The sequence below is a fragment of the Chaetodon trifascialis genome, chromosome 13 (genome assembly GCF_039877785.1).
Source record: "Chaetodon trifascialis isolate fChaTrf1 chromosome 13, fChaTrf1.hap1, whole genome shotgun sequence".
Classification (NCBI taxonomy): Eukaryota; Metazoa; Chordata; class Actinopteri; order Chaetodontiformes; family Chaetodontidae; genus Chaetodon; species Chaetodon trifascialis.
The window spans coordinates 24,678,625-24,705,607 of NC_092068.1; the positions used below are offsets into that span (position 1 = coordinate 24,678,625).

The 26,983-nt window shown below is 45.0% G+C and overlaps 2 protein-coding genes across 2 annotated transcripts; one reads left to right on the forward strand and one right to left on the reverse strand.

The window, feature by feature from the left end:
* The first annotated feature begins 17 nt into the window (after positions 1-17).
* On the forward strand, positions 18-5,550 carry mea1 (male-enhanced antigen 1). The gene is made up of 4 exons (XM_070976832.1): positions 18-106; positions 633-992; positions 1,820-1,928; positions 2,615-5,550. The coding sequence occupies exons 2-4, from the start codon at positions 645-647 to the stop codon at positions 2,794-2,796; spliced, it is 639 nt and encodes a 212-aa protein (XP_070832933.1). The 5' UTR covers positions 18-106; positions 633-644; the 3' UTR covers positions 2,797-5,550.
* Positions 5,225-26,649, reverse strand: ppp2r5d (protein phosphatase 2, regulatory subunit B', delta). The gene is made up of 17 exons (XM_070976831.1): positions 26,522-26,649; positions 22,989-23,111; positions 21,725-21,902; positions 19,951-20,150; positions 19,580-19,690; positions 16,257-16,349; positions 16,031-16,161; positions 15,657-15,716; positions 13,270-13,378; positions 12,546-12,599; positions 12,166-12,336; positions 11,550-11,677; positions 11,072-11,173; positions 10,917-10,989; positions 10,399-10,446; positions 10,164-10,277; positions 5,225-10,079 (listed from the first exon to the last, which is right to left on the reverse strand). Exons 1-17 carry the CDS (start codon positions 26,546-26,548, stop codon positions 9,942-9,944), a joined length of 1,860 nt encoding a protein of 619 aa, XP_070832932.1. The 5' UTR covers positions 26,549-26,649; the 3' UTR covers positions 5,225-9,941.
* Positions 26,650-26,983: the final 334 nt, after the last annotated feature.

Here is a 26,983-nt window from a genome sequence, read left to right on the forward strand (position 1 = left end):
AATAAAGTTTAGTTGCTGTGTCGTGACGTACCCGGAAGTGTCTGATCAAACAGCTGCGGCTAGCAGCGGCTAACAGCTCCCAACAGACAGACAAACAGACAGACAGGTAAGAAACTTTACATGGAGGGTGTCTTCGTCTTCTTCGTCTCCTTCTTCTTCAGGACATAAAACAGCGAGGCAGAGGAGGAGAAGAAGAAGACCGGTTTTAACAACCGGATACCAAACGAGAGTCAGTCAGAAACAAATAGCAGTTAGCTTCAGTAGCGGTTAACCGCTCAGGTGTTCTCCATCATCATCATCATCATCGTCATCGTCATCATGTACCTGATGACAGTACTGCTGTAGATCAGAGAGGGAGGAGAAAACCTGCTGGCCTTCTTGAGCTAAAGCTAGCGGAGCTCCGTGTTTACTGCGCAGGTTTATGTGAAGAGAGCGGTGATGTGATGTTAGCAGTTAGCCTGCGTTCATTACAACCAGCGGCCACGTTTGTCCACCAGGAGACACACAGACACTCTGGAAGGACTCTGTCTAACGCTCTGTCTCCCCCTCTGTCACCTCTCCTTCCCCCGTGTCTCCACCTGTGTCCTCTGGCTCTCTCTCATCTCTCTGTCCCCTCTCTCTCCCCCTTTCAGTTTTGTCTGTGGATGGAAGTGTGGAGCTCTGCGATGGGACCAGAGAGAGTCTTACCAAACTCGGAGGACGAGCTCGGGGAGGACGAACGTCCGGCTGATGGAGCCCTGCTGCCGGTGTGGAACGGGGGGGAGGGAGGGGGTGAGGAGGAGGAGGTGGGAGAGATGGAGCTGAACGGAGAGGAGGAAGAGGAGGAGGAGGAGGAGGAGGACGTGAACAGTGGGGGATATTACTACCAGCCTCTGAACCAGGAGCCCGACGGTGTGACCAGCAGTGAGCAGCCTGGGGAGGAAGGGGAGGAGAGGGGGGAGGAGGCCCCATCCCACACAGAGCAGCTGCAGCAGGTGCAGCACAGGATAGAGGTGAGTTCTGCCCAGCAACAGCACTCACTGTTTCACACCTAAAGGTGAGAGAACGTTCAGTTCACACCTGAGCAGGTGTGTGAACTGGTGTGACAGTCTGACTGTCACGTGACCACTGAAGTGCACGAGAGCAAACAGTTTAACAGAGGACGATATCCTGTCCACGTTCTAACCAAAGTCACTGACGAGAGACGGCAACAAACACACACCAGAACAAATCGTGTGTGTGAGTGAAACTAGAACCCCAGGTGTGAATGACAGCCAGGTGACAGGAGTGAAGGACAGACAGGTGACAGGTGTGAAGGACAGCCAGATGACAGGTGTGAATGACAGATGGGTGACAGGTGTGAAGGACAGACAGGTGACAGGTGTGAAGGACAGCCAGATGACAGGGGTGAAGGACAGACAGGTGACAGGTGTGAATGACAGATGGGTGACAGGAGTGAATGACAGCCAGGTGACAGGGGTGAAGGAGAGACAGGTAACAGGTGTGAAGGACAGCCAGATGACAGGGGTGAAGGACAGACAGGTGACAGGTGTGAATGACAGATGGGTGACAGGTGTGAATGACCATGTCAAAGCAGGATTTTGGATCCTTTAATTTGAAACTTAACATATTTTCTAATCTCTTCAAATGTTAGTGTGTAAAAATCTGAATTGGTAAAATAACTAAAGCTGTCAGAGTAAAAAGTACAACATTGTCCACATGTGGTGGAGGAGAAGGAGAAAGTAAATGTACTTAGTTACTTTCTGGCCGCAGATATTTATCTCTGTCTGACCTTCAGCTGTCACAGTGATGTCTCACCTGTCTGTCCCGTCTCCTGCAGGTGATGGGTCTCCACCTTCCTGAAGCTCCTCCTCCAGACAGTGATGAGGAGGAGGACCCTGAGGGGGCGGCGGCCCAGAGGAGCCGAGCCTCCATCCCCATGGACGCAGGTCAGACCTCCACATGTCCTCTGCGGGCTCCCGTACTGTTTCTGACTCACTTTCTTCAAAACATTCGAAACCCGCTCATTAGATTGGGAACAGAAGATTGTCATCATAAAATACTCGTCGCAGTAATTTGTGACTTTCTTTCTTCTGCATTTGTTTGCAGTCAAAGTGTCTCCATAATAGTCTGCTGAATTGGCTGTTAGCTGCTCCGTTAGCAGCTCCAGATTGTTTAGTCCCTGCTGTCGGGTCGAACGTGTGTGTGAAGCGTCCACGTTTTACAGTCTGTCGCTTCTCTGCAGCAGCGTCCATATTTGAAGAATTGTAGTTCAGCAGAAACTGATTGGTTGTGCTGATATTGATCTTCAGGTGATTGTCGTTGCTCCATGTGATGAAGCTCTTTATCAGTCCTCTGTGCTCCTCTGGAAAAATGGTCTCTAAGTGAAGACAGCATGTTTCTACCGGGACATTATTCACTGGAATCAGACGTCAGTATTGTTAGAACTTCAATATCACCAGCAAATACACAGGTCCACTTTTTCTGAGCTTTCAACCAGGTGTCAAAGACCTTTGAGGTGATTTTATTTTAGGAAAATGTAGGAGTAATAATTATGAGAATAATCTTCATTGATAGTTCATTTTTTAACAGAGAAGACAAATATAATGCTGTAAACTTCCTGTGTCGCCCACAGACCACGTGGAGCTGGTGAAGAGGACGATGGCGGCCGTGGCGTTGCCATCTTTTGGCGTGCCGTCGTGGGCCAGAGAGATCTCAGACGACCAGTGGAAGGACATGGTCCAGAACACCCTGCAGAGCCGACAGAGTGCCGCCACCCTGCGCCTCGGCCGCAGGAACAACATCAATGGACCCTGAACGCACCACAACCACCGACTACGACATCAGTAGACCCTGAATACACCAAGACCACTTCAGGGACACTGACAGAGTTTCGGGCAGTGACAGGAAGAAGGTGATGTTATGAATTAACAGTGAACAGCTGACAGTGGTGATGAACCAGTGAATCAGACGTTTTATTGAGTTACATTAAAAACAAACCTGAAGCTGCTGAAACTGAACGCTGCCCTCAGTTTTGTCTCTCAGGGGAGTTTATTAATTGCAGTATGTTTTACACTTTAATTTGAATGACTGTTAGTCCAGTAAATGAAGGACTTTTTATTTGTCCATCAGAAGTTCAATCATGGGTTTTGTCCAGTAAAAAACCATCTTTCTCAAAATGTGGTTATTTTGACTAACTCCAACATGCGCCGAGAATATTTTCCTAATTCTTTGGCAAAATAAACCTTTAAAAGTCAGTTCGATTATTGCTCACTTTTCTGGCCATCAACGAATCGGCAGAATCATCTTCAGCTCTGCTTCCTTAAAGATGATTCTGCTGGAACCAAAGAATCCCTTTATTTTCATTCTGGAAAATCAAGATCCTCCATTGACGAAAAATCAGAATCAGCTTTAAAAAGTCACCATGTATAAAGTTTAACTGCAGCATCTCAGAAACACGTCACACATTCAGGTGAAGGTCCAGAGTGGAGGATTCAGGAGGATCTACAGCCAGAAATCTAATACTCACAGTTATGTCTCATCAGTGTGTAAATGTGGTTCTTTAACATTCAGTTACAGTCAGTTTCAAGCTGTTACCTTCAGTGTCCGTCGGAGGGTTTCTGCTCTCTGATCAGGACCGAGTGAAACCACCTGGGTCCTGGTCCAGCAAACAGACCTGCAGCTCGGGTCCTGTCTGTCAGACCAGGACTGCAGCTGAACGCTGTTACGGTCGTTTGTTTATCCCAATGAGAAGGAAAAATTGAGGCACAGTGAATTTACAGACAAGAAATGCATTAAATTAGCTTTGCCGGCTATCGTTTACTCTTCAGAATTGTGCCATAACTTTACAACAGGAACAAATTTACATTAGTAAGTGAGCTAACATGTTTTAGCTCATTAAACACATTGAAATTGTATTCTGCTGGCTGACCAACTATAATTACTGACATTTGCTATTACCTAATGTTAGCTGATGTTGGTCAGCTAACATTAGCTGACTGTTAGCTCCCGACAGAGGACACTGCAGAAGGTAACGCTCCACTTGGTCATTATGGCACGTTTGAATGGTACATGCTAGGTGGCTAAGCTAGCTTCATTTGTCATAAATAAATGTGATTCAGTTTCTGCTGTTGACTGTAACGACATGAATGTTTAAGCAACGTGAATCATCGTCTCTGACGTGTCGTGGCTGCGAGTCATAAAAGCTCAAACCGTCCAGCATGCTAGCATTTTTACACATTCATGAATCGTGGCGACCAGATCGACAAAGTACAGAAGAGCAGCCCGCCGTGGTTACACTTAGTTTTTAAATCCCATTATTCTGTCATCATTAATATATATGATAAATTAATTTTCTTAATACAGCAAAGTGTTTTATTTGTGAGAACATTTTTTTTTCTTCTTTTCGTTTGAAGGTGCAGACGAACGTTTTGTCCTTTTGTTGTTTTGTTTTTTCCTCCATGTGTGAAGAGTCTGGTTGTTCATTTTCTTTGTGAGAGAGAAACTGCAGCAGGAATTCAAGTTTGTCAAAGTGTAGAAAGATTCATAGAAAAAAATGGGTGCGAAAATGATTTAAAAAAAAAACTGTGCAGATTAAATCGATGTTGAGGTTCCAGAAAGAGAATAAAAGCTTTCCTCAGCATGTTGGTACAAAGTTAAAAAGTTTGAAGTTTGAAAAGTTTTTCACTTCACTGTTCTGTTTGTTTCACTTGTGTGATGTTTGAAATGATCTCATCATTTCACAAACTCTACATGTTTTTGACCCTCATTTGCTCCCATACACTGCTCCTGTTTCTGATCTGATCTCAGGCCTTTTTTGACCGTTTGTCTATTGAAGTGTTGTCAGATTATGTCTGACTTTTTCAAACTGAGATTTTTTTTTTGTTTTGTTTCTGAGTTGTGAGAAATTGCTGCTTTTCTTTTTCTTCTGTGACAGTAAATTGAATATTTTTGGTTTTGGACAAAATTTTCAGATTATTCTCTGTGATGTGGAGTTATCATCATTAATTAATTAGCATCATTAATTTCAAACGCAGCCACTCTCCTCTTCTGAAGAAGTGAAGGAAACAAACAAAGTTGACATGAGAACATCCTGTTTGGATTTTCAATGTAAAAAGTTTATTTAGTTTAAAGTCACATTCCACCTTAAAGCCTTTGAAATGTTTGTTGACGATTTCTTTAAAGTTTCGATTGTACATGAATTAATGTGACCATGTGTGAATCTGTTGGTATACAACACAGAAACTCTGATTGTCAAACATGTCCACTTTATTTCTTTTTTTTACTTTGTTCTGTACATACATGAACATCTGTACAAAATCAGATTTCCATACTATCTAATGCTCTAACTAATTAAAGTACAACATATGTACAGGATGATGGGAAGCAGCGTTGAGGTTTTAGTGTCGGGACTCAAGTGGAGAGACAGCAGCCATGTTTGTTTTTCTTTCACTGAATGTTTCACCTTAGTGTTGATGTCGAGTCGCCGCTGGGCAAAAACAAACAAAAAAAACGAATCGCTTTGTTCGAGCTTCTCGCAAATGACAAACTTTAATAAAAGTCCTGAAAATAGATTCATTAGAATCGTGGGATTTGTTAAGATCTCTGATTTCTGACAGCTGGGAACAAATCAGAGTCTGTATCATTAAAGGCTAAAATTCTAAGAAATATTAATGGAGTTTGGTTCAGATTCTCCTTCAACTGACTTGATGAAAACATTCAACACCACAGTTTGTCTGAACGTCTGCAGCTGAAATAAAACGCTGTGAAGCTGAAGCACAAAGAGCTGAAATCACAGACTGAGCAGAAACGAACGTTGAAGCCGAAATACTCGGCTGAACTCAGGCTTCCTGTGTTTGTTGGTGAAAGCAGAGGATTTAAAAGTCTGTCTGATTCGGCTCTGAAAGACACCAGAATGTGTCCTAAGAACGGAAATGACTCCAAACTCAACGGTCTGAAGGAAAGCATCACAAAGTCAGTGGAGATAAAGCAGACAGCAGGCTGAGTTACACTACAGTTTGACTGAAGTTTGATATTTTACATTTCCAATCCGACAAGGATCAGCGGTTACAGTACTATTTACTGCAGCTGATCACCTGATAGATCCAGATAAACTGCTATTGGTCAGTTTCTGGATCAGTCCTGATGTCAACAACTATAACAGGAAGCTGCTCCAGAGTCTGTTCTTATAATCACAAGTTGTCAGTTAAGATGTTTTGCAGTCAGCCAAAGATGAAGGGACCTGATCTGCGCACTGCTGGATGATCCTCTGATGTACACATCAAGTACACATGAGCGTGTACGCAACAAGCTTTACTCACTTCCTGACTACAACAGATTAAAACTAGTGACAGCAAAGACTCAACAACCAAAAGTCAGGTTAAATCTGACCTGTGGTGGCCATTTTGTCCAGCGGTGACGGAGGTGGGTGGGGCTAACCCACCACTGGAATGCTCATTGATTGACAGTGAATCACACGACGTGAGCAGAAGACCATGTGCAACGAACGAAGAAAAATCAGCTGATGAGAACATAAGCGTAAACAATAGAAAGAGGAGGGGCTTAAGAACCACCGTGAGGGGCGTGGTCATGAAGGGGCGTGGTCATGAATCAGTATACAGGGAAACATACAGAACAACAACAGCTGCAGGCAGAACATCTGTCTCTCCTCACAACGCCTCAAAATAAGGTCCAGCATTTGTCTCTTCAAACATTTTCTTCCATCTTCTGGAAACGTTCCTGTAAGGAGGATTGTTTGATCGCTCTCCAAACGCAGCCGCGGATCTCAGCTTTTTAAACGTCACTCCGACGTTTAGTCAAGCAGCGACAGCTCAGACGGGTTAAATGTCACTCGAAGACGTTAATGAGAAGCTTGTTTATTTAAAACAAACTGCAGATGTGCACAGCTGTTCATGCTCATATAAAAAACTTTTTCCACATTGTGTGACCCAGAATGATTGAATTTTGAATATTAATCGGAATTAATCAGCTCCTTTTCATGTTATTTTGTATCATTTGGTGATTTCTTTGTGTGATTCCTTCCTTTCTGGTTAAACGTTGCTGAACGTTTATTGTGTTTTCATCCAGAACAAACACTTCAGGAACATCATCGAGTGAATGAAAAACGCACTTTAACGACATTTATCAGATATTTTCTACTGAGGACATCAGCATTCTGTCAGAAACTCTGCAGGTTAACGATGTGGATTGTTCTGTGTCATTATAACATTTATTGTGTTTTGCACTTGAACAGTTTTGAGTGATTTCTAAAAGACAAACTGCACTTTAATGACTAAGCTGTTTTAACTTTTAAGAACTTAAGTTCATTTTTCTTAAAGTTGCCGTCCAGTTTGTTTGGAACTGCATTTGTGACAACAACTGTTCACAAAATGCCAAGAAATATCACAAATGGCATTTCGTAAAGTGCCGTGATGTCTGCAAACACTCTGTTTAAGAACATAATTCTTTCTTATGTACATTTTCTAAAATCTGACACCGGATGAGTCACAGATTAGACGCTCCTGTAAACAGAACTGAGACAGCAGAGGATCATGGGAATCTGAGTCTGCAGAACAGACGTCACACACCAGCTGTGCGTTAACATCTGTTCAATCCACCGACTCTGAGCTCCTCAGTCACCACCAGCGTTGGTCTGAGGGAGCAGCGACCACAGGAAGTGGCGGTGTGGAGCTGATATCTCCACGGAGGCCTCAGACAGACAGACGCCATCGGGAGGCGTCGGTCTGTTCAAACCACCACTGAACGGCTCAGTGATCGATCCTGGGGAAGAAAACTAAAGACCTACAGCTTTAACTGGCCATGTTATTGAGTCTGGACATGTTCCCGTCCCTGATTTCCTGTCCAAATTTTGTCCAACAAAGACAGAAATCCTCCCAAACAAACGTTAACCTGTCGTGGTCTGTCTCCCCCGTCTGGCACTGACAGTAACTACACTGTCGACCTGCTGATGATGCCGCAGCCTCCATCACACTCCTGCTGCTGTAGCCTTCTCCATAACTACGCCAACTTGCCCTTCAGGACCATGTGCGACCAATCACTGCTGGCTGATGTAAAACGCATCACTACTGATGCTCCGGTCGCCACGGACACAGATAGAAAACCTCTGGTGAGAGATTCAGCTGGTCGCGATTGGTCTGAACTGCAGGTCGAACACTGCAGCGCTGATGTCTGTGACATCAGTCATTTCCTGTTGCTTCACAATAAAACCCTCTGTGTGCCGCCAAAAGATGTGCAGGAAGTGATCACTGTGAGGCAGCACAGACTCGACTCATGACAGCAGGAAATAAAAAAAGACAGAGCGGCGTGTCTCGACGCTCAGACGGTCGATGTGAATCACGAGTTTGTTTACAGATCAGAAGCTTCTTTTACAGTTTGCATAATCTCCCAGAACTTCTGAGCGCTTCATTGTGTTTGACCTTTAACCTGATGAGTGACGGCTACGTCTCTACAGGTTCAGATGGAGTATCGTCGTTCATACACGAACATTCAGATTACAGGTTTTCATTGAACACTGAGCCGGTGCTTCCTCATGCAAACGAATTCTCTCATTGGTTTAAACTCGATGAAGTCACGAAGGGCAGACATCAAAATAAAACAAACCAAACAGGAAATGAGTCATCAGCTCTCATCAAACTAAAATCAAACTTCTTCGGGTTCTGCTGGATGCTGATTGGACGTCTACATTCACTGTGTCTCCTCGTCGTCGTCGTCGTCGTCGTCGTCATCATCGTCATCATCATCATCATCATCATCATCATCATCATCATCATCATCATCAGTCCGTCTGAAGCTGCTTCAGTCTCGAGTTCACCACAGATCCATACCCACAGGTGATTGGTCAGGTCAGGTGCAGGGGGCGGGTCTCTGGAGTGAAGCTGCATTCGGAGGACTGAGTGAGTCAGTGAACTCATCTGTGCTGCATTCAGGTGTCACAGGACAGACACGATGTGTTGGAACTCTTTCCACTGCAGGAACTGAAGGACCTGAAACCGGGAACTTCACGGAACCTGAACTTGGTTCTGGTTCTGCTTTGTGTTTCCACTGTGTTTGACAAAACTGCCTCTTCAAATGTTGTTACCGCAAGGAATTGTGGGACGGCACTATCTCCTTTCGACAGGTGAAGGATGGTCCAGTGTTTCCAGTGCTGCAGGAGATGAGAGAGGAAGCCCTGATGCACCTGAAGCACCAGAGACTTCAGCTGATTTCACTCAGCGAGGAAGAAATTTAAACTATTTGACCACAAGTCCGGACATACAGAGACCTTCGTGCAACATCATCAAGCAGCAGTCGATGGATCAATGAGTGCATCCATCCATCAGGATTCCATAAATGAACTACACAGAATCCTGCTATGCAATGATTACATTCATGCAGACTTTAGCTGACACCCTCTTTGGAAAAATCTCCATGTTGAAAACAAGCGGTGGTTTTAGTTTGGACGGAGTCTGAAACAGGAAGAGAAGGACGTGTCTTTAAAGTCCCACGTCGATGGTCGGAGCAGTGCAAACAAAGCAGGACCAGAGACAACAGACAGACGTGAATTCACAGGTCGTTTGGTTCCCGTAGTGGAAAAGGCTGTCGGTGATGTCATGCGAGCACTTCGCCTTGTGGTTAGCGCGTGTAAACGGCGGTGGTTGGAAACAAACAGCAGCAGGTTGTTTGGAGATGAAGGTGTTGGAGGTGTTAGTGCAAGATGAAGCTGATGATGTCATCATCACATGACCGTTGACACACTTTGAAACACCACGTACACAGTGTCCTACTTGTTATCGGCCACCAGGGGGTCAGAGGTGAGGTTTGTTTTTTTGTTTTGTTGTGAACGCAGCATCAGCTCCGTCCTGATCTGACCCCAGACCACTTCCCCCAACACAGCTTCAACTTCCTGTCCAGAGAGATGGACAGGAGGGGAGCGGAGTCAGGCTCACAGGGACCACCTCCCCCGGTCAGAGAGCCTCCTGATTGGCTGTCAGGTACTCCTCGGCTCTCTTGTGAGCCTCCAGAGCTTTGATGGTGTAGACGTCCTGCGGCAACTCCGACTTCCTTCTCATCAGGACCTTGTCCTTCTTCAGATCCTTCAGACCCTGTGAAGGGCGACAGTGGGCCCATTCAGCTTAGCAGGTGATTAACTGATCAACTGACAGATTGGTTGATTGATCCAACAGTACCTGTGAGGCCTCGCTCTCCACAGTCTTCTTCAGCAGCTGGATGTCTTCAGCTGTCGGAGTCTCTGTTTCCATAGAGTACACAGCCACAGCAGTACTGTCACTGTACAGCATGTACTGCAAGTACACGCCAACAAACAAGTTTTCAGACATTAGAAAAATTCTAACGAAAAGTTTGTGACATGAGCCATCAGGTTAATTTACACACTTCAATATTCACCAAACATAAAGAACTGACCTCTTCCTGTGGGTGGAGTCCAGGGCGGAGGGGGTGGAGCTTATTGCTCTGAAAGAAGAGAAGAACACGCACACAATTAATCAAGCATACCAACAAAAACTTTATTTCTATACAGCATTTCAAGTCTTTAAAAAACCAATAAAAAGATAAATGATGCAACAAAACAATAAAATGATTATTGTTATTGATACAGAACGGCGTTAACAATCGAGAACAAATACCAGGTAACATCAGTGACTTCTTCACTGACATTTTTATTAATGTGATCTGCAGTATAAGTACACAAAACAAGACTTAAAAATACAAATGACCTGTGTAATCCTACTCAAATTAAATAACACACACATTGATAATATGGCCACTACTATATTACATGTGAATTCACACATGACTGGACCCTAACCCACAGTAGCTTCTACTGTCCTGGATCAGGGCTGGTTAGTCAAACAATGTGAGAGGAGAAAGGTAGAAAGGTGAGGACACAGGTGAGACAGGTGAGGAGACAGGTGAGTGGGTACCTGTGGGTTCTGCCTGGCCAGCTCTTCTATCTTGTGCCAGATCTCCTCTCTCTCCTTCAGCTTGTATTTCTCTCTGCAGACAGAAAACACACTCATTTAGAAACATTTCACCTTCATCGTGATGAAGTGAAAACAGGTGAAATGATGTGTGTTACTTTTGTTTCTCGGCCTTATACTGCTGCGTGCAGTCATCAAACAGTTTCTGGTTCATCTCCATGAAGAGCTTCAGAGCGTTGTAGATCAGACCGTGGATCGTCCTGAGGAACAGCAGCACACACACCCATAAAACACACAAACCAAGAGCTCAGAGCAGAAAGCCAGTGGTGCAGCTCCGCATGAGGGGGCTCACGTTATCGGAGAGGGAGGACACCGGAGGACAGGCTGACATGAGAGGGGCTTTATTTCCCTCAGTGGAGGACAGACAGGCTTTTATTGTCCTCAGTGGAGGACAGACAGGTGTTCAAGGTCAAATGAATCCAATGATTGAATGTATTTGGCAGAAAACTGTGATGCATCAAACACTGGAACTACATGTTCAGCACTGATCCTGTGTGTGTGTGTGTGTGTGTGTGTGTGTGTGTGTGTGTGTGTGTGTGTGTGTGTGTGTGTGTGTGTGTGTACGTGCGTGCATACTTGTTCCAGTGGCTCTTGGAGTTCTTGTAGAGGGCGGGGAACATGATGGGAAGGATCTTGGCAGCATTGTCACTGATCAGACTCATGATGTACTCGTTGTTCCAGTAATACAGAGCTCTCTCTGCCACCTGAACATACAAAAGCAGCATCAGCATCATCAGCATCATCATCATCATCATCATCACCATCATCATCATCATCATCATCGTCGTCGTCATCATCAATTTGTATTTCTGAGTCGCCTCACAGGTCGGATCAAACGGTCTCGGGGTCCACATTCAGCCTTGATGCAGACGTTGTGGTTCATGATCAGAACCTTAAATATTTTGACCTCCATGATGCCCCAAATAATTATTTCACTGTGACTTGCAGTTTTAAAACATTTACTGTAAAATAACTACAGAAATATAAACGCATCAATCCTTCGCTGTTGTTTTCGGCAGTAATTCCGCTTCTGCTTCTGCTCCAGGTTGCGGTTTTATGTCAGATAGTGAGATAGTGAGATTCTGATCTAGTTTAGGTTCTGTTTTAGGCTGAGGTTCCAGTTCTGGTTGTGACTCAGACCATGATTCAGGTTCTCGGGTTCTGTCTCAGGTTTCAGTTCTGGTTCAGGTACCTGGAAATGTGGGCTGGACACACACTTGGCGAGCTGTCTGAAGAGCGGCTCCTGGACTTTAACGAACTCTGACGGCTCAATGACGTCCAGGATCTCCTCCAGCTCGTTCAGGAACATCACCTCCTTCGGGCTGTGAGTCTTCGGCCAGAACTTCAGCAGACCCATGATGACCTACAGGGGTCAAAGGTCACAGCCAACGGGAAGTCAAACTACGACCCCTGAACTCCTCTAAGATAAGATATACATCCTGTGTAATAACTGATCCACAGATGTCAGACAGAGTTGTATCTACCCTCTGTACGTTACTATGGAAACAACACATCAGCAGCGGGACATTTAGAGTGTTGCCATGGAAGCAGGAGGGACGTCAGCAGACTCACCGGCTCTGTCAGGCTGCTGTCTTTCTCCAGGAACTGAACCACACAGTACGCTAACTGCACACAGACAGAGAGCCGTCAGTAACAGACAGAGAGAGACAGAGACAGAGACAGACAGACAGACAGACAGAGAGACACAGAGAGAGAGAGTGAGAGAGAGAGAGACAGAGACACAGAGACACACAGAGAGACAGAGACACAGAGAGAGACAGAGACAGAGAGAGAGACAGACAGAGAGACACAGAGAGAGAGAGTGAGAGAGAGAGAGAGTGAGAGAGAGACAGAGACACAGAGAGACAGAGAGACACAGAGAGACAGAGACACAGAGAGAGACAAAGACACAGAGAGAGCGAGAGACAGAGAGAGAGACAGAGACAGAGAGTGAGAGAGAGAGACAGAGACACAGAGAGAGACAGAGATACAGAGAGAGACAGAGACACAGAGAGAGAGAGAGAGAGAGAGACACACACACACAGAGAGAAAGAGACAGAGACGCAGAGAGAGACAGAGACACAGAGAGAGTGAGAGACAGAAAGAGAGAGAGAGACAGACAGAGAGACAGACAGAGAGAGAGTGAGGGAGAGAGAGAGAGAGAGACAGACAGAGATACAGAGAGAGACAGAGACACAGAGAGACAGAGAGAGAGAGAGAGAGACAGACAGAGATACAGAGAGAGACAGAGACACAGAGAGACAGAGAGAGAGAGAGAGAGACAGACAGCTCTGACCTGTGGGTGGTAGACACTGAGAGACTTGACTTTGTGAAGCGGCAGAAGAACTCGGATCAGAAACATCTTGTGTTCTTCTTTGAGTGGAAGAGCGAAGCCATTGATGATGCTGAGAGAGAAGAATCAGTCACATGTTAACAGAGGGAGGTGTGTGTGTGTGGAGCTGTTCAAGTTAACAGAGGGAGGTGTGTGTGTGTGGAGCTGTTCAAGTTAACAGAGGGAGGTGTGTGTGTGTGGAGCTGTTCAAGTTAACAGAGGGAGGTGTGTGTGTGTGTGGAGCTGTTCATGTTAACAGAGGGAGGTGTGTGTGTGTGGAGCTGTTCAAGTTAACAGAGGGAGGTGTGTGTGTGTGGAGCTGTTCAAGTTAACAGAGGGAGGTGTGTGTGTGTGGAGCTGTTCATGTTAACAGAGGGAGGTGTGTGTGTGGAGCTGTTCATGTTAACAGAGGGAGGTGTGTGTGTGTGTGGAGCTGTTCATGTTAACAGAGGGAGGTGTGTGTGTGTGGAGCTGTTCAAGTTAACAGAGGGAGGTGTGTGTGTGTGTGGAGCTGTTCATGTTAACAGAGGGAGGTGTGTGTGTGTGGAGCTGTTCAAGTTAACAGAGGGAGGTGTGTGTGTGTGGAGCTGTTCAAGTTAACAGAGGGAGGTGTGTGTGTGTGGAGCTGTTCATGTTAACAGAGGGAGGTGTGTGTGTGGAGCTGTTCATGTTAACAGAGGGAGGTGTGTGTGTGTGTGGAGCTGTTCAAGTTAACAGAGGGAGGTGTGTGTGTGTGGAGCTGTTCATGTTAACAGAGGGAGGTGTGTGTGTGTGGAGCTGTTCAAGTTAACAGAGGGAGGTGTGTGTGTGTGGAGCTGTTCAAGTTAACAGAGGGAGGTGTGTGTGTGTGTGGAGCTGTTCATGTTAACAGAGGGAGGTGTTTGTGTCACACTGTGTGTCTACAGACTGAGGCTGTTAGTGATTTATCATACATCCCCATTTCCAAAAAAGTTGGGACACTGTAAAATGTGCATGTAAACAGACTGTGATGATCTGAAAAACTGAAACTCCACTATTAAATGTGGAGTATCGGTTTTAAAATGTAAATTTAAATTAAATTTAAATAGCACAAAGATGACATATCAGATTTCACTGTTTTTTAAAATCATATCCTCATTTAGAATTTGATGCAGCGACACATTGAAACAATGGCAACAAAAGACTGGACAAGTCGTGAAATGCTGAAAGAAAACAGCAGGTTGAACATCTCACAGTGAATCAGGTTACCTGGCAACAGGTGAGCCACATGATTGGGTATAAAAAGAACATCCTAGAGAAACTGGGTCTGTCTGAAGTGAAGATGAGGAGGGGTTCAACACTAAGTGACAGACTGATTTGATTTGATTTGATTTTTATTCACACATCAAAATAATGTTTGCGCTGACAAACAGTTTAAGAATAATGTTTCTCAACATGAAACTGCAAAGAATTTGTGGATTTCATTGGTTATAGAAGATAATGTCTTTAAAAGATTCAGAGAATCTGAAGAAGTCTCTGAACATAAGGCTGAAAACAGATTTTGTCTGGCCGTGATCTTCAGCCCTCACACGGCTCTGCATCGAAAACAGACTCGATCCTGTCGTGGACGTCACTGTATGAGCTCAGGAACACTGAGCAGTTCATCACACAGTTCACCACTGTGGCATCAATGAAGCTGAAACTGCACCATGCAAAGAGGAAACGGTAGAAACCAGATCCAGAAAAGCCACCGCCGTCTTTGGTCTGCGCTCATTTAAGATGGACTGAGACAAAGTGTCTCAAAACTGTCCTCTGGTCTAACGAGTCAAAGTTTGAAACTCTTCCGAGCTGAAGAGGAGGATCCAGCATCCAGCTGGTTACCAGCACACAGTTCAAAAGCCAGCATATGTGATGGTGTGCGGGGGCGTCAGTGCACATGGCTAACCTGCACATCTGTGGAGGCTCCACTGAAGCTGAACCACACGTACAGGTTTTAGAGAATATTCTGTTTCTATTTATGTTTCACACAGTGTCAAAACCTTGGTGGAAATGAGGTTGTATGAACAAAATCTGACTCGACTAATTGGAGTGACAGCAGTCATTCCCAACATGGCTCCAAGATGTTAAAACACAAAACGAAACATGAAAACCAAAATCACACCATCACTAGTTAAATAAGAACTGCCTTCATAAGGTAGTACAAAGACAATCAGAAGTAAAGCTGTCATCATCAGTGTGTGACTGTGGTTCAGGATGAGTCTGTGAACAGTCCTGAGGAGCCAAACATCCATCATCACCAACACCAGCTGAAAAAATACCATACTCTGTGTGTGTGTGTGTGTGTGTGTGTGTGTGTGTGCGCGTGTGTGCGCACACATGCATGTGTGTGTTACCTCCCCAGTATCTCCAGCAGCTCAGCGATGCCATTGTGATGTTCCGTCTCATAGATAAATCTGTGAAACAACAGCAGTTAGACTCACAGACTGGGAACACTGGATGTCCCTCAGCTGGCTGATCTCTGACTGGGGCAAAATTCAGTGTGAACATTCAGACTCTTCAGATTTTAATCACTGTTACATGTGTCAAAGCAGCCGCTGGTCATGTGACATATTTCATGTTTGTGGACACAGACTGTGTCAGCTGTAAATGATCCATGCAGACAGATTCGCCGTCCACAGCGATCAGCTCTGTGGTGTCTGCATGCTCTTAACTCTGCTGCCTCTGTACATGTGAGGTTATGTGCATGCCGGTCATTCGTTTTTCTGACCTGTAGAAGATGTTGTTGATCTGGCGGCGGATGTAGGCCCGTAGGCCGAGGAACTTGCCGTAGATCCGATGGAGGATGGTCTTCAGGAAGTCTCTCTCTCTGGGATCCTCACTGTCAAACAGCTCCAGCAGCTTGAACACAGTTGTTAAATAGAAATCAGTGTTCTGCCTGAAATCACACATCACGACATTTCAACATGTGTTGAGCCTCAGACATCAACTCTTACCGACATTACAAACTTTTGGTCGATATATTTTTTGGCGATGTTTGGTTGGAAGTCTGGAGACTCCAGGAAGCGAAGGAAAAACTCATACACCAGCTGTGGAGACCAACACAAAGCAGACATGTTCATGATCATTCATGATTATATGAAAACATGCACATTTCAAGACATCAGAAGAAGACATCTGAAGTTAACGCTGATTGGAGTGTTCGCATTCAGAACTCCATTCACATTTTCACTGATTTTAGCTGTGACACTCACAATGTGACAAAAACTCTTGACAAAAACTAAACACCTCTGAGTGAGCAGGCCGATATGGCGGCCACTCTGGCCTGTCTCTCAACAGCCGCCACAGTTGTCTCACCCCCGCTGATGGTGCACCATCACTGATGCCTTCTGGTTATGTCAACCAGTCATGGAAGCACCTCAAAGCTGGCTGGCTTCCTGCCTGAGTCGCTTACAGGCGTGACAAGCGAGCAGGGCACCAGAGCGCTGTTGCTTCCCTCTTCACCTCTGCTGACGTCTCCCTGTCCTCAGTGGCTGAAAGTCGTGTAAGTCCGCTGTCCCATCAACACGCGTTAGCTGCCCAGATATTCAGATGTTATGTCTGAGGTTATCAGGTTAAAAGGTGACCACAGCTATGCTGGCCAGGTGCGCACTCCCTCCACATCTATTCTACATGTCTGCAAAAATTCTACATCTATTTTAGAAAGGCAGTAATGTACTACATCAGCAGGAGCTAATGACACAAGCAGCCAGGATATAGGGACCAATCAAACTTCTGCTAGATGCTCTGAGAAACAGACGGTTCTCTCAGGTCTGACTCCACTGCTGGCTGCAGCTTCTTTCACTTCTCTCCTGGCTTAAATCTGAATGCTCTGCCCAAAGATGAATCTGGTGGAAAACTCTGACTTATTTTAGAACTGATGTGAACTTTTTAGAGTGATGGACTTCACCCTACTCTACCTGGTAGCAAGGTATTAATTGCCAGCCTCTCATATGCACCTCCCATTCACTGCTGCTTGCTGCACCTGAGACATCCATGCAGGCTTGAAATCAAAACTCCAAACTGGAACTCTATTCTCTGTATTTCCCCTCTTCCCATGATCATGTTTCTACACAGAAGTGGCTACCTCACAGGCCTGATGCTGCAGGTCCACTCATCCGACACGGACTCTCTCATGACATTATTTTTATGTCCCGGTCGGCTTTTCTATGAATCAAGGTGATGAAGTATTCTACAACCCCACCTTCATTCAAACAGTATCCAATTGAATATGCACAACTTGACTCCTGTGAAGGTTACACCTGTTTATAACAGCAATACCCATCTTAGAATCGGCTTTATTAGATCACTGGCTCTTTGTTTTCATGATCTAATCCTCCATCACAACTTTAATATTTTTGGACTGTGAGACCTGGTTATCCACTGATTACACATTACCACTGGCTGAAGCATCACCGCCTGATTTCAAACAAAGATGGTGGAGGTGTTGCATAAATTTATGACTGAGGTGCTTTTAATGTCCGTCTCTCCCTCCTCACCCAACGCAGACAGCTCGTCTCATAGCGTTCCCTGGAGCCTGACGACAATCGTCTCAGATCTGGTGACTCATCCTGACTGCAACATTATATTTGGTGTTTTTAATATTCATTTGAACCGAGCTTTGACAACAACCATTGACACGTTCAGTTTTACACGGGCTGCCTCTGCACCCACACAACACAGCAGTAACACCATCTATCCACTTTTACTGTCGTGTCTCCGTCACTGATCGTCTCCTCCTCCACTCATTATCCAATCACTTATCAAGTCTCAAAATCGCCGCCCTCCCCAAAACAGTTCAAAGTTATTAATACACCAGCCAGAGCAGCTCTACAAGCGTCCCTTCCTGGTGCTGTCACAGAGCTGAATAGCTCTGGATAGCTTAACAAATGCAGTAAACACTCCACTCTCCGCTCCACTCTGTGGCCACCTTCAGGTCAGAAAACACTCGTCACACAACTTTATCAATCAATGATTGTATTCAGACATTAAAACAATCTTGCAGAAATATGAAGAAATAATGGTGCAACACATCGTTTCACCAGGCCTGAATGAATCACTGCTGCAGTACAAATATGCTCTCCAACAGGCAACATCTAATTATTGCTCTGATCTGATTATCTGATTCACGACAACAGATGTAACCTCAGACTTTTGCTCAAGACCATGAATAAGCTCATTGAAACCTGTTTGAAGCTGAACAGCAACCATTTCACTGAAATGACCGAGCCAATCAATGACAATGCTGGTAAGACAGCGTCCATCCCACCTCTACCTTTTCCTCATACTGACCACCAAACAACCAGCCACTTTGATCCTTTCAGCTCAAACACTCCAAACCAACCATGTGTTTTGGACCCCATTCCTGCCTCTTCTCCACATCATCAATACATAGATCCCTCCGTTCTGGTATCGTACCACTGATTTTAAAACAGCTGTATTGACACTCTTATCAAAAAGACTCAAGCTTGACCCACAAACACTCCACAATTACAGACTTACAGACAGACCACAGATCTCAAATCTCCCCTTCATGCCCAAATGGTTAGAAAAGGTGGCTGCCAGCCAGCTGACCACCATCTATCTCGTAATGACCTTCTGGTTGAGTTCCAGTCCGGTTTCAGAACCAAACACTCTGCCAAAACTTCACTACACAAAAAACCTCACTGAGGTAACTAACCTATCAATTACACTGGACTCTGATCTTTCATCTGTCTTGCTGTTAGAGTAAAGTGCTGCCTTTGACGCTGTGGACCATGACATCCTCCTACGCCTTGACAACCTTACTGGTCTCCAGGAGCTGCCACTCTCTTGGTTCCTTTCATACCTGAGCGATAGAACATATAGATTTACATACAATCTACTAAGCCTGCTCTTGTGTTTACTTGCTGCCCCAGGTCACATCTTCAAAGACCACAACAAAGCGTGACCCTGCGCTGATGACACACAAATCAAGTCTTCCTGTAACAGTCAAAGATTCCTGCCAGCTGGTTAAATCTGAGATGTTTGTCAGAGTCCAACACTGGATGAGCAAAAGCATTTGAATGTACATGAGACCAAAATGCTGCCTGCTGGTCCACATTGATTCACAACGCTTCTTACAGCATTTCCCTTAACCTTGATGGTTGCACGCGTGCACACACACACACACACACACACACACACACACACACACACACACACACACACACACACACACACACACACACACACACACACACACACACACACACACACACACACACACACACACACACACACACATACACACACAGTGTACCTGCAGGTGAGGCCAGGCGGCCTCCAGTGTGGGTTCGTCCTCCTCAGGATCGAACTCGGCTCCAGTCGGGTTGGAGGACGGAGGAAGAGTCCGGAACAAGTTCACTGAAAACTGACAGACACACAAACAGCCGGTAAGTGCTTGTGTGTGGTTCTGGGTGCGCTTCCTTTGTGAGGACCAGTTACAGTTTAAGACCACTGCCCAACTAAACATACACTGAACCGTTTGTTTCAATCTGCTTTTGGAGGCAGGAGAAAACTTCGTCTCATTTTCTCAAATCTCAGTCAGAGAGCATCTCCACAGGCGCAGTGTGAGCAGGCGGGATCTCAGGTTTAACTGATGGGGCTGTGTGTGCGTGTGTGTTCTCTCACCATGAGCACGGCCTCGGGGTAGATGGACTCGGTCACCACGTCACTGTTGTGCGTGATGTACTCGACCATCTCGTTCAGTCCGGCTCTCTTCACCTCCTTGTATTTGAGGTCGCTGAGCGGATCGCTGACGAAGTCGAACAGGACGCAGCACTGACGCAGCTTCTGAACAAACAGCTCCTCACGCTCCATCAGAGGGGCGTCTGAGGAGGACAGCAGGGCGGAGGTCAGTCAAAAGCTCTGAGGATAAAAGATGGCTGCACTTGATAGAGATGAACTGTATTCAAAGACTTCTATACGACATATGCTTCACGTAGACACTGATGTGCTCTGTGTGTTTTATTGGTTGGTACATGTTGTTGTATGTTTTGTCATTAGGATAGTGGCTCCTTGTTTTGCTGATGCATGAAGACTATTAGATATAGACTGTATGTGTTAGTAAATCTAAATAAAATCAGAGTGGTGGCTGCTCTAAGACCAGTAAAATGACAGCAAACACAGTTAGCTTGTTTTCTTCTTTGGAAGGCACTGAACTTTAATTATTGCTCATATTTAACACCTTAAACATCATCACAGTGCATCAAATGTTTGCAGCAGTATCTCTGTCTCTAACTATCCTGACTCAGGCTGATAGCATTACATTAAAGCTTGTGTGGTGGTTGCACTGACAGACAGGAGTCACTAAACCAGTTTCCGCTGTCCAGTCATGACTGTTTTCTTTGATTTTTGTTGAAGTCTGACAGCTTTAAATCTGTCCTGTCTATTGGAATTCCTCCTTCAAGTCTTAATAGATCATCGAATGGGTCAAACCTGGGTGGGTTTTTTTTTTTGAGGAGGAAAATGTTCAAATGCATTTTTGGCCATTTTCGACAGCCGTAGTTACAATCACACGGACCAAAGCAATCAAATTATATTCCATTTTCCCCACTTGACCAGCAGCATATAACAATAATTGATAATGATGCGATTTAATCAATGTGACCCAGATATGCAGCAGGAAACAGATTCAACAATGAAAAATTATTAATTCAGTCCAGTTTCTGCTAAAATCTTGGCTTGTTAACGTCTCCTGTGTCTGCAATCACTGACAGAACTGATGTTACAGCCGACTTAACACACTTCTTCACACTGAAGACTTTTTCTAAGACCTTCAAGACCTGCAGATATCCAAGATCCACATGACTTCCTCATGACAGAGATTTTCACTTGCAGAAGGAAAAACGACTAATAAGATCAACCTGTTGGAGGTCAGCTCAGCCTCGACTTGAACCAGAGAAAAGTCTGGAAACTATAAGCTGGTCAAGAAGAGAAAGACTCTCTGGGATATAATGACAGGTATTTGTCTCTATACTCTGATTATTTATAGGCAAAACAATTAACTGACTAATCAACAAAGTGATCAGCAGACTAATCAATAATGAAGATAGATGTCTGCTGTCTGCCTTAAATCTGACATCATGCTGGCTGTAAGTGCAGGTCTGATTCAGACAACCAGACTGCTGAGTCATGCTCTGACCATACACCTGACACACTGACATCACCATGGTAACTGCCTCTGTCCAGTTACCATGGTGACACACACACACACACACACACACACACACACACACACACACACACACACACACACACACACACACACACACACACACACACACACACACACACACACACACACACACACACACACACACACAGGTGTCACAGGTGAGGTCAGTTGAAGGCAGGTGAGGGCAGGTGAGGGCAGGTGAGGGCAGGTGAGGCCAGTGACAGTTACCTTTGAGCGCAGGTAGTTTCTGCAGCTCCCTGTTCTTGGTCAGGCTGAAGCGTGATGAGCTCTGACGGCGCTCCTTCTTCACCAGCTGAGGACCTCCAGAGTATTTGATCTTATTGAGCTGAGTGGGAGGAGGCGTGCTGTTACTGGGACGCTTACTGCCACTCTGCTGCTGCTGGGACTGAACACACACACACACACACACACACACACACACACACACACACACACACACACACACACACACACACACACACACACACACACACACACACACACACACACACACACACACACACACACACACAGGTTAAAGGTTCAGTTCCCGCAGTGATCCTGGGAGTTGTAGTTCTGTGGTTCAGTCTTGTGTTCTGACCCGGCTGTTTGTCAATTAAACCAATCACATATCTGAATGATATGTGAATAAAGCAAATAATCCCTCAGACAGATTCACAGGAATCCTGAACACACAGAACATTAACAACTATAGTGGCCTGTGGACTGATCCCTGAGGTACACCACAAGTGATACAACACGAAAAACAACAAATGCACAAAAATGATTTGGTCCAGATGTAAAATTCTGCTCAGTGTGACTGTAAACTGCTCAGAAGCTTTATCTGTTCAGAGTGGCAGCCAGCAGGTAAACCACACCTGAACCTGATCACCTGATCCTCATTCACAGTGTGTGTGAGCAGACCATCAGATCAGCAGCATGAAAAGGGACTGAGCTCAGTCCACCACCAGGATCAGAACTAGAGAAATCAGTTTCAGTTTCTGGCTTTCGATGGCCACTCGCTGCTCACAGCAGTGGTGGTTCAACAATGAAGACAACAACTCCCATGATGCCATGCTGCTTCATGACTTCATCAGACTCCGTCATTGGTTACCGTTCTCACTGAGAGACCAGAAAATGACAAACTGTGAATAGAAAACCTCCCACGCCGATAAAGCATGCGTGAATTATTATTTATTATCATTCATCTGTCGCTCTCTCAGATATATTCTCATCTGTCGCTCACTAAACACTGGTTGATTGGACATTTTAATTCTGTGCTGTTCCAGTGTCTTTATGAGGCTGTTAAGACTTGAGTGAGTCAGAGTTAAAGTGAACTAAGCTCCCACCATCACGTTGGTGATGTCTTCTCCACAGTGAGCAGCAGTGCTTCAGTTTGCTCTGCAGACTCACAAACAACTTGTGACAGTGAACTCCATCATGTGTCTGCAGGAACCAGAGACAACTGTGTGCTTTCCATTCCAACGCTCACCTCGTCCGAGTTGTCGGCTGCAGCATCCTTCCCGCTGCCGCTGCTGCTGCCGCTGCTGCTGCTGCTGCCGCTGCTGCTGCTGTTACTGTTCTTCATGCTGCTTTTGGCAGACTTGCCAGTTTCCTGATCACAAACAGAAGAAAAAGAGTTCATAAAAAAACTCATTAGTCAGACTGTGAAATGTCAGAAAACCTCTCAGTTGACATCTTCAAATAAAGTCAATTTACTGTGGCAGAAAAACACCAACTAATCAATCAATCAATCAATCAATCAATCAATCAATCAATCAACTAATTGTTTCAGCTCTAAACCTGAGTGCTGGCTATAACTTCATACCTGTCAATACGAGTGCCAACAGACACCTGAGTTTCAGTGCCGATACCAAGTCAGCCTGACTTTCGGCACCGCCTGCTGGCCAAAACAACTACTCATTTAAGTGCAGCTGCCAACTTTACTATATTAATTTTTAGAGGAGCAGCGATTAATTGATCAGATTTCAATTGTCAAAATAATTGATTAGCTGCTTTACTTTCTAACTTCTCCGATTCCGGCTTCTTAAATGTTGATAAGTTCTGTTCTCTTCACTCCTCTGTGGCAGTAAATGGAGTAGCAGCCATATTAACTTCTAATTCTGATAAAACGGTTTTGATTAACAAGCTGTGATTCGCTGTGCATGAACATTTTGCAACCACTCGTCTCAGCGCCAAAACATGCGGGCATGATGAGGAACATGCCGTCACATGATCTTTATGAACGAGTGTTTTCTTAGCTAAGATCTCCAGACTCTTCAGTGCTTGACAAATATTAGAAAAGAATCAATGACAGATCACGTGAAGAAGTGCATTGATCGCACAGACAGGGGCATCCTCGTCAGCAACTGGATGACTGTACAGGAAGCATCAAAAAGTCCACTGAAGGCGCCGCCTTTTCTATACATACACAGATGTTTATGGGCTTGGTGAATGACTGAATGAATGAATGAATGATCCTTATTCACTCAGCTCTTCGCAGCACAGCCAGCTTGAAGATGCCCTGCAAACACACTAAAACAGGCAACGTTCTCAAAGCAACAGGCCGATGTCACTGTGCCTCATCCTCTCTCCACCTTTACAGTTTAAAATGTGCTTTTCCCCTCATCAGCTACTATCCAAATCTCATTTTAAAACTACACTATCATGGAATTCAAATTGCTGCGACCAGAAACAGACTTGATCATTTTTTCCAGTGGGATATCTGATGAGCGAAGCCTTGGCCTGGCTCACATCTCGTATCTGACAGTTTGTTGAAGGGTGAGATCTTGTTAAAGCGCTGCCTCTCTCAGACCTCCTCAACACGACTCTGAGTGTGTGTGTGTGTGTGTGTGTGTGTGTGTGTGTGTGTGTGTGTGTGTGTGTGTGTGTGTGAGAGACGACAAACACAGCAGCATATGATCACATTCTGCCATCCATCTGTGTTTTCTGCACAGTGAAATCAAAGTGCATCACATGTTTATTTTTTACATCATGCAAATCTGAAACTTCTGTACTGTCCCTGCTCTCTGCCCTCTCGAGGCGTCCTGCAGTCTCATGTGTAGTTTGCAGGCGGGTATGAGACAATTTCCGTTCACAGTGCAGCTGGTCGTGGTTAAAAAACAAGATGAACACAATTACAAACTGTCCAACAGCCACTAACCATTTTTCCATTTTGAATTAATCTGACAATTATTCTCAAAATGAGAGGTTATGACACATGGTTCATATCTCAACTAGGGCTGAAACTATTGATTAGTCTCATCATTGATTAATCTGCTAATTTTCTCTACTAATTGTCTCATCTATGATGTTTTTCTCCCCACAGCCAAACTCAACCAACAGTCCAAAACTCAGAGACATTAAGGTTACTGAGACACACACAGTGACACAGAGTGATACACAGAGAATGAGATAGAACAAGAAGCATTAAATCCTCATATTTGTCTTTTTCTACTTGAGAAATGATCAGCGTGATCAAAATAGCTGCTGGTTAATTCTATTGACCAACAACAGATGAATCACCTGAGTGTTGCAGCTCGTCTCAGGAAAGCAGGACATCAGCACAAACTTAAGCTGTGTGTTATTTACTGTTGTCATATAACTGAAGCTACAGATTCGGCTCACATGATGCTAACAGATCCATCTCCATGACAGCCGAGCAAACATCTACTAACATCCGCTGAAGCAGACATGTGGCAGAAAACAGGAGACTGATGAGGACAGGTTTATCAAACTACTGGAGAGTCAGGAGAGACACAAAGGCCAACATTCACACGCAGTGAAGTAAGCTACTGGTTACTGAAGCTTATTTGAACAGAAAGAAACTGCAGATGCGACAAAGTTTGTATTTGGTTTCCTGTCTGATCTGTCGGTCGCTTTCAAATCGACTTTGGACATAAATAGGACATTTAAAGATGTCACCGTGGACTTTTTCAATGCTTCCTGACATTTCATACACTTAACAGATCGTCGGTTTATGGAAAAATAATGAATAGAATAATCAATAATGAAAACGTCACAGTAGTGGCTGTCTCAGAGGCAGAAACTCAGTCTGACACACATGATCCGGAATCATCAGCAGGACGTGGAGCAACCAGCAGGTAACAGACAGGTGGATGCTTCTAAAAGCTTCAGTCAAACGTAACACCACCTGACTCCCACTACTAAATACACACTGCTACATACAACCTGCTACATATACACAACTACATCCACACAGCTGCATACACACAGCTGCATCCACACAGCCTGCAGTTAACAGACAGGTGGATGCTTTTAAAGCTTCAGTCAAACATGCCACCACCTGACTCTGACTCTGACTGCTCCATACACACAACTACATACACACTGCTCCACACACACTGCCCGCTCCCAGGTTGTGTGTGCGGTCATCAGATGATTTTCACATGATAAATGAGACGGGAAACTAACGGGGTCTGCTTGAGCTGAGCTGCTCTCTCCTCCGCTCGCAGCTTCTTAGCATCACATACTTCATGTTTAATGAAGGCACACATGCATGAAAGTCTCAGTCATCACAATCATCACAGCCACAGCTTTCTATCCGAGCCCAGTCGGTTTTCTACAGGATCAATTATTTAACGTTCAGGGAACAGGCAGCGGTTCCTCCCCGGAGCTCCAGCAGCCCGTCAATTTTAACAGCTAACGTTAGTTAGCAGCGATGCTCCCTGACAGCCAACACCTCACTTTAACGTTTCCACATCTGAACACACGGCGGCTAATCTGTGACTGTCACTAAATGCTGTGTGAGACCGGCTGATACTGAGGCGACAACCGCAGACACTGATTTAAAACGCAGCGAGCTGCTCTGCAGCTAGCGGTTAGCTTAGCCGTCCTCTGCGAGCGGGGCCTCAGCAGGTTAGCCTGTTACGTTAGCTAGCCGATACTCGATCAAATCTAACGGCTAAAGTCTTCATCAGCTAAAAATAACGGCTGCTTCCAGGGCGCCCAGATCACTCAAAGTGTAAACTGAACGGCGTCGCGGTCATAGAACCGCCGGCTCACCTTCTCCTTCTTGGTTTTGTTCGGCATCTTGACTGTGTTGCAGAATTCTTTTTCACGGAAACTCCGTGATGTTCTTCCCGGGCCTCAGACGCTGTCAGTCGGAGTCTCAGATCCCTTCGCCCGTTCCCGGCCCGGTTAGTCCGATTGGCTACTGGTGCGCACACCTGCCTAGCAACGCATACAGAGATTTTTGTGATTGGCTAACTAAGAGTTTAGTGACGAGGGTGAGGCTGAAGGGAAGTGAGAAAGGACTTCAGTCTTCCCCAGCAACAAAACACCTCCAACCTGAAGACACTGAACACTGTGTGACCACACATACAATTAGAATGATTTATTATTTCATATTATAGGACTTCAATGATAATTTCCTTTAATTAAATATCAGCTGAACTCAGAACCACACAGCTAGTTAATCTTTACCTGAGGTACAGATTCACCCAGAAAGATGCAGAAATGAATCTT

Bases quoted from the DNA above. Each gene is read 5' to 3' on its own strand.
- mea1 (XM_070976832.1), top strand. From the start codon at position 645: ATGGAAGTGTGGAGCTCTGCGATGGGACCAGAGAGAGTCTTACCAAAC. The intron at 993-1,819 runs GTGAGTTCTGCC...CGTCTCCTGCAG, and splicing joins AGGTGCAGCACAGGATAGAG to GTGATGGGTCTCCACCTTCC. The intron at 1,929-2,614 runs GTCAGACCTCCA...TGTCGCCCACAG, and splicing joins CTCCATCCCCATGGACGCAG to ACCACGTGGAGCTGGTGAAG.
- ppp2r5d (XM_070976831.1), bottom strand. From the start codon at position 26,548: ATGCCGAACAAAACCAAGAAGGAGAAG. The intron at 23,112-26,521 runs GTGAGCCGGCGG...GTTTGTGATCAG, and splicing joins ACAAAACCAAGAAGGAGAAG to GAAACTGGCAAGTCTGCCAA. The intron at 16,350-19,579 runs GTACACTGTGTG...TGGTCTCCACAG, and splicing joins CCGCCTGGCCTCACCTGCAG to CTGGTGTATGAGTTTTTCCT.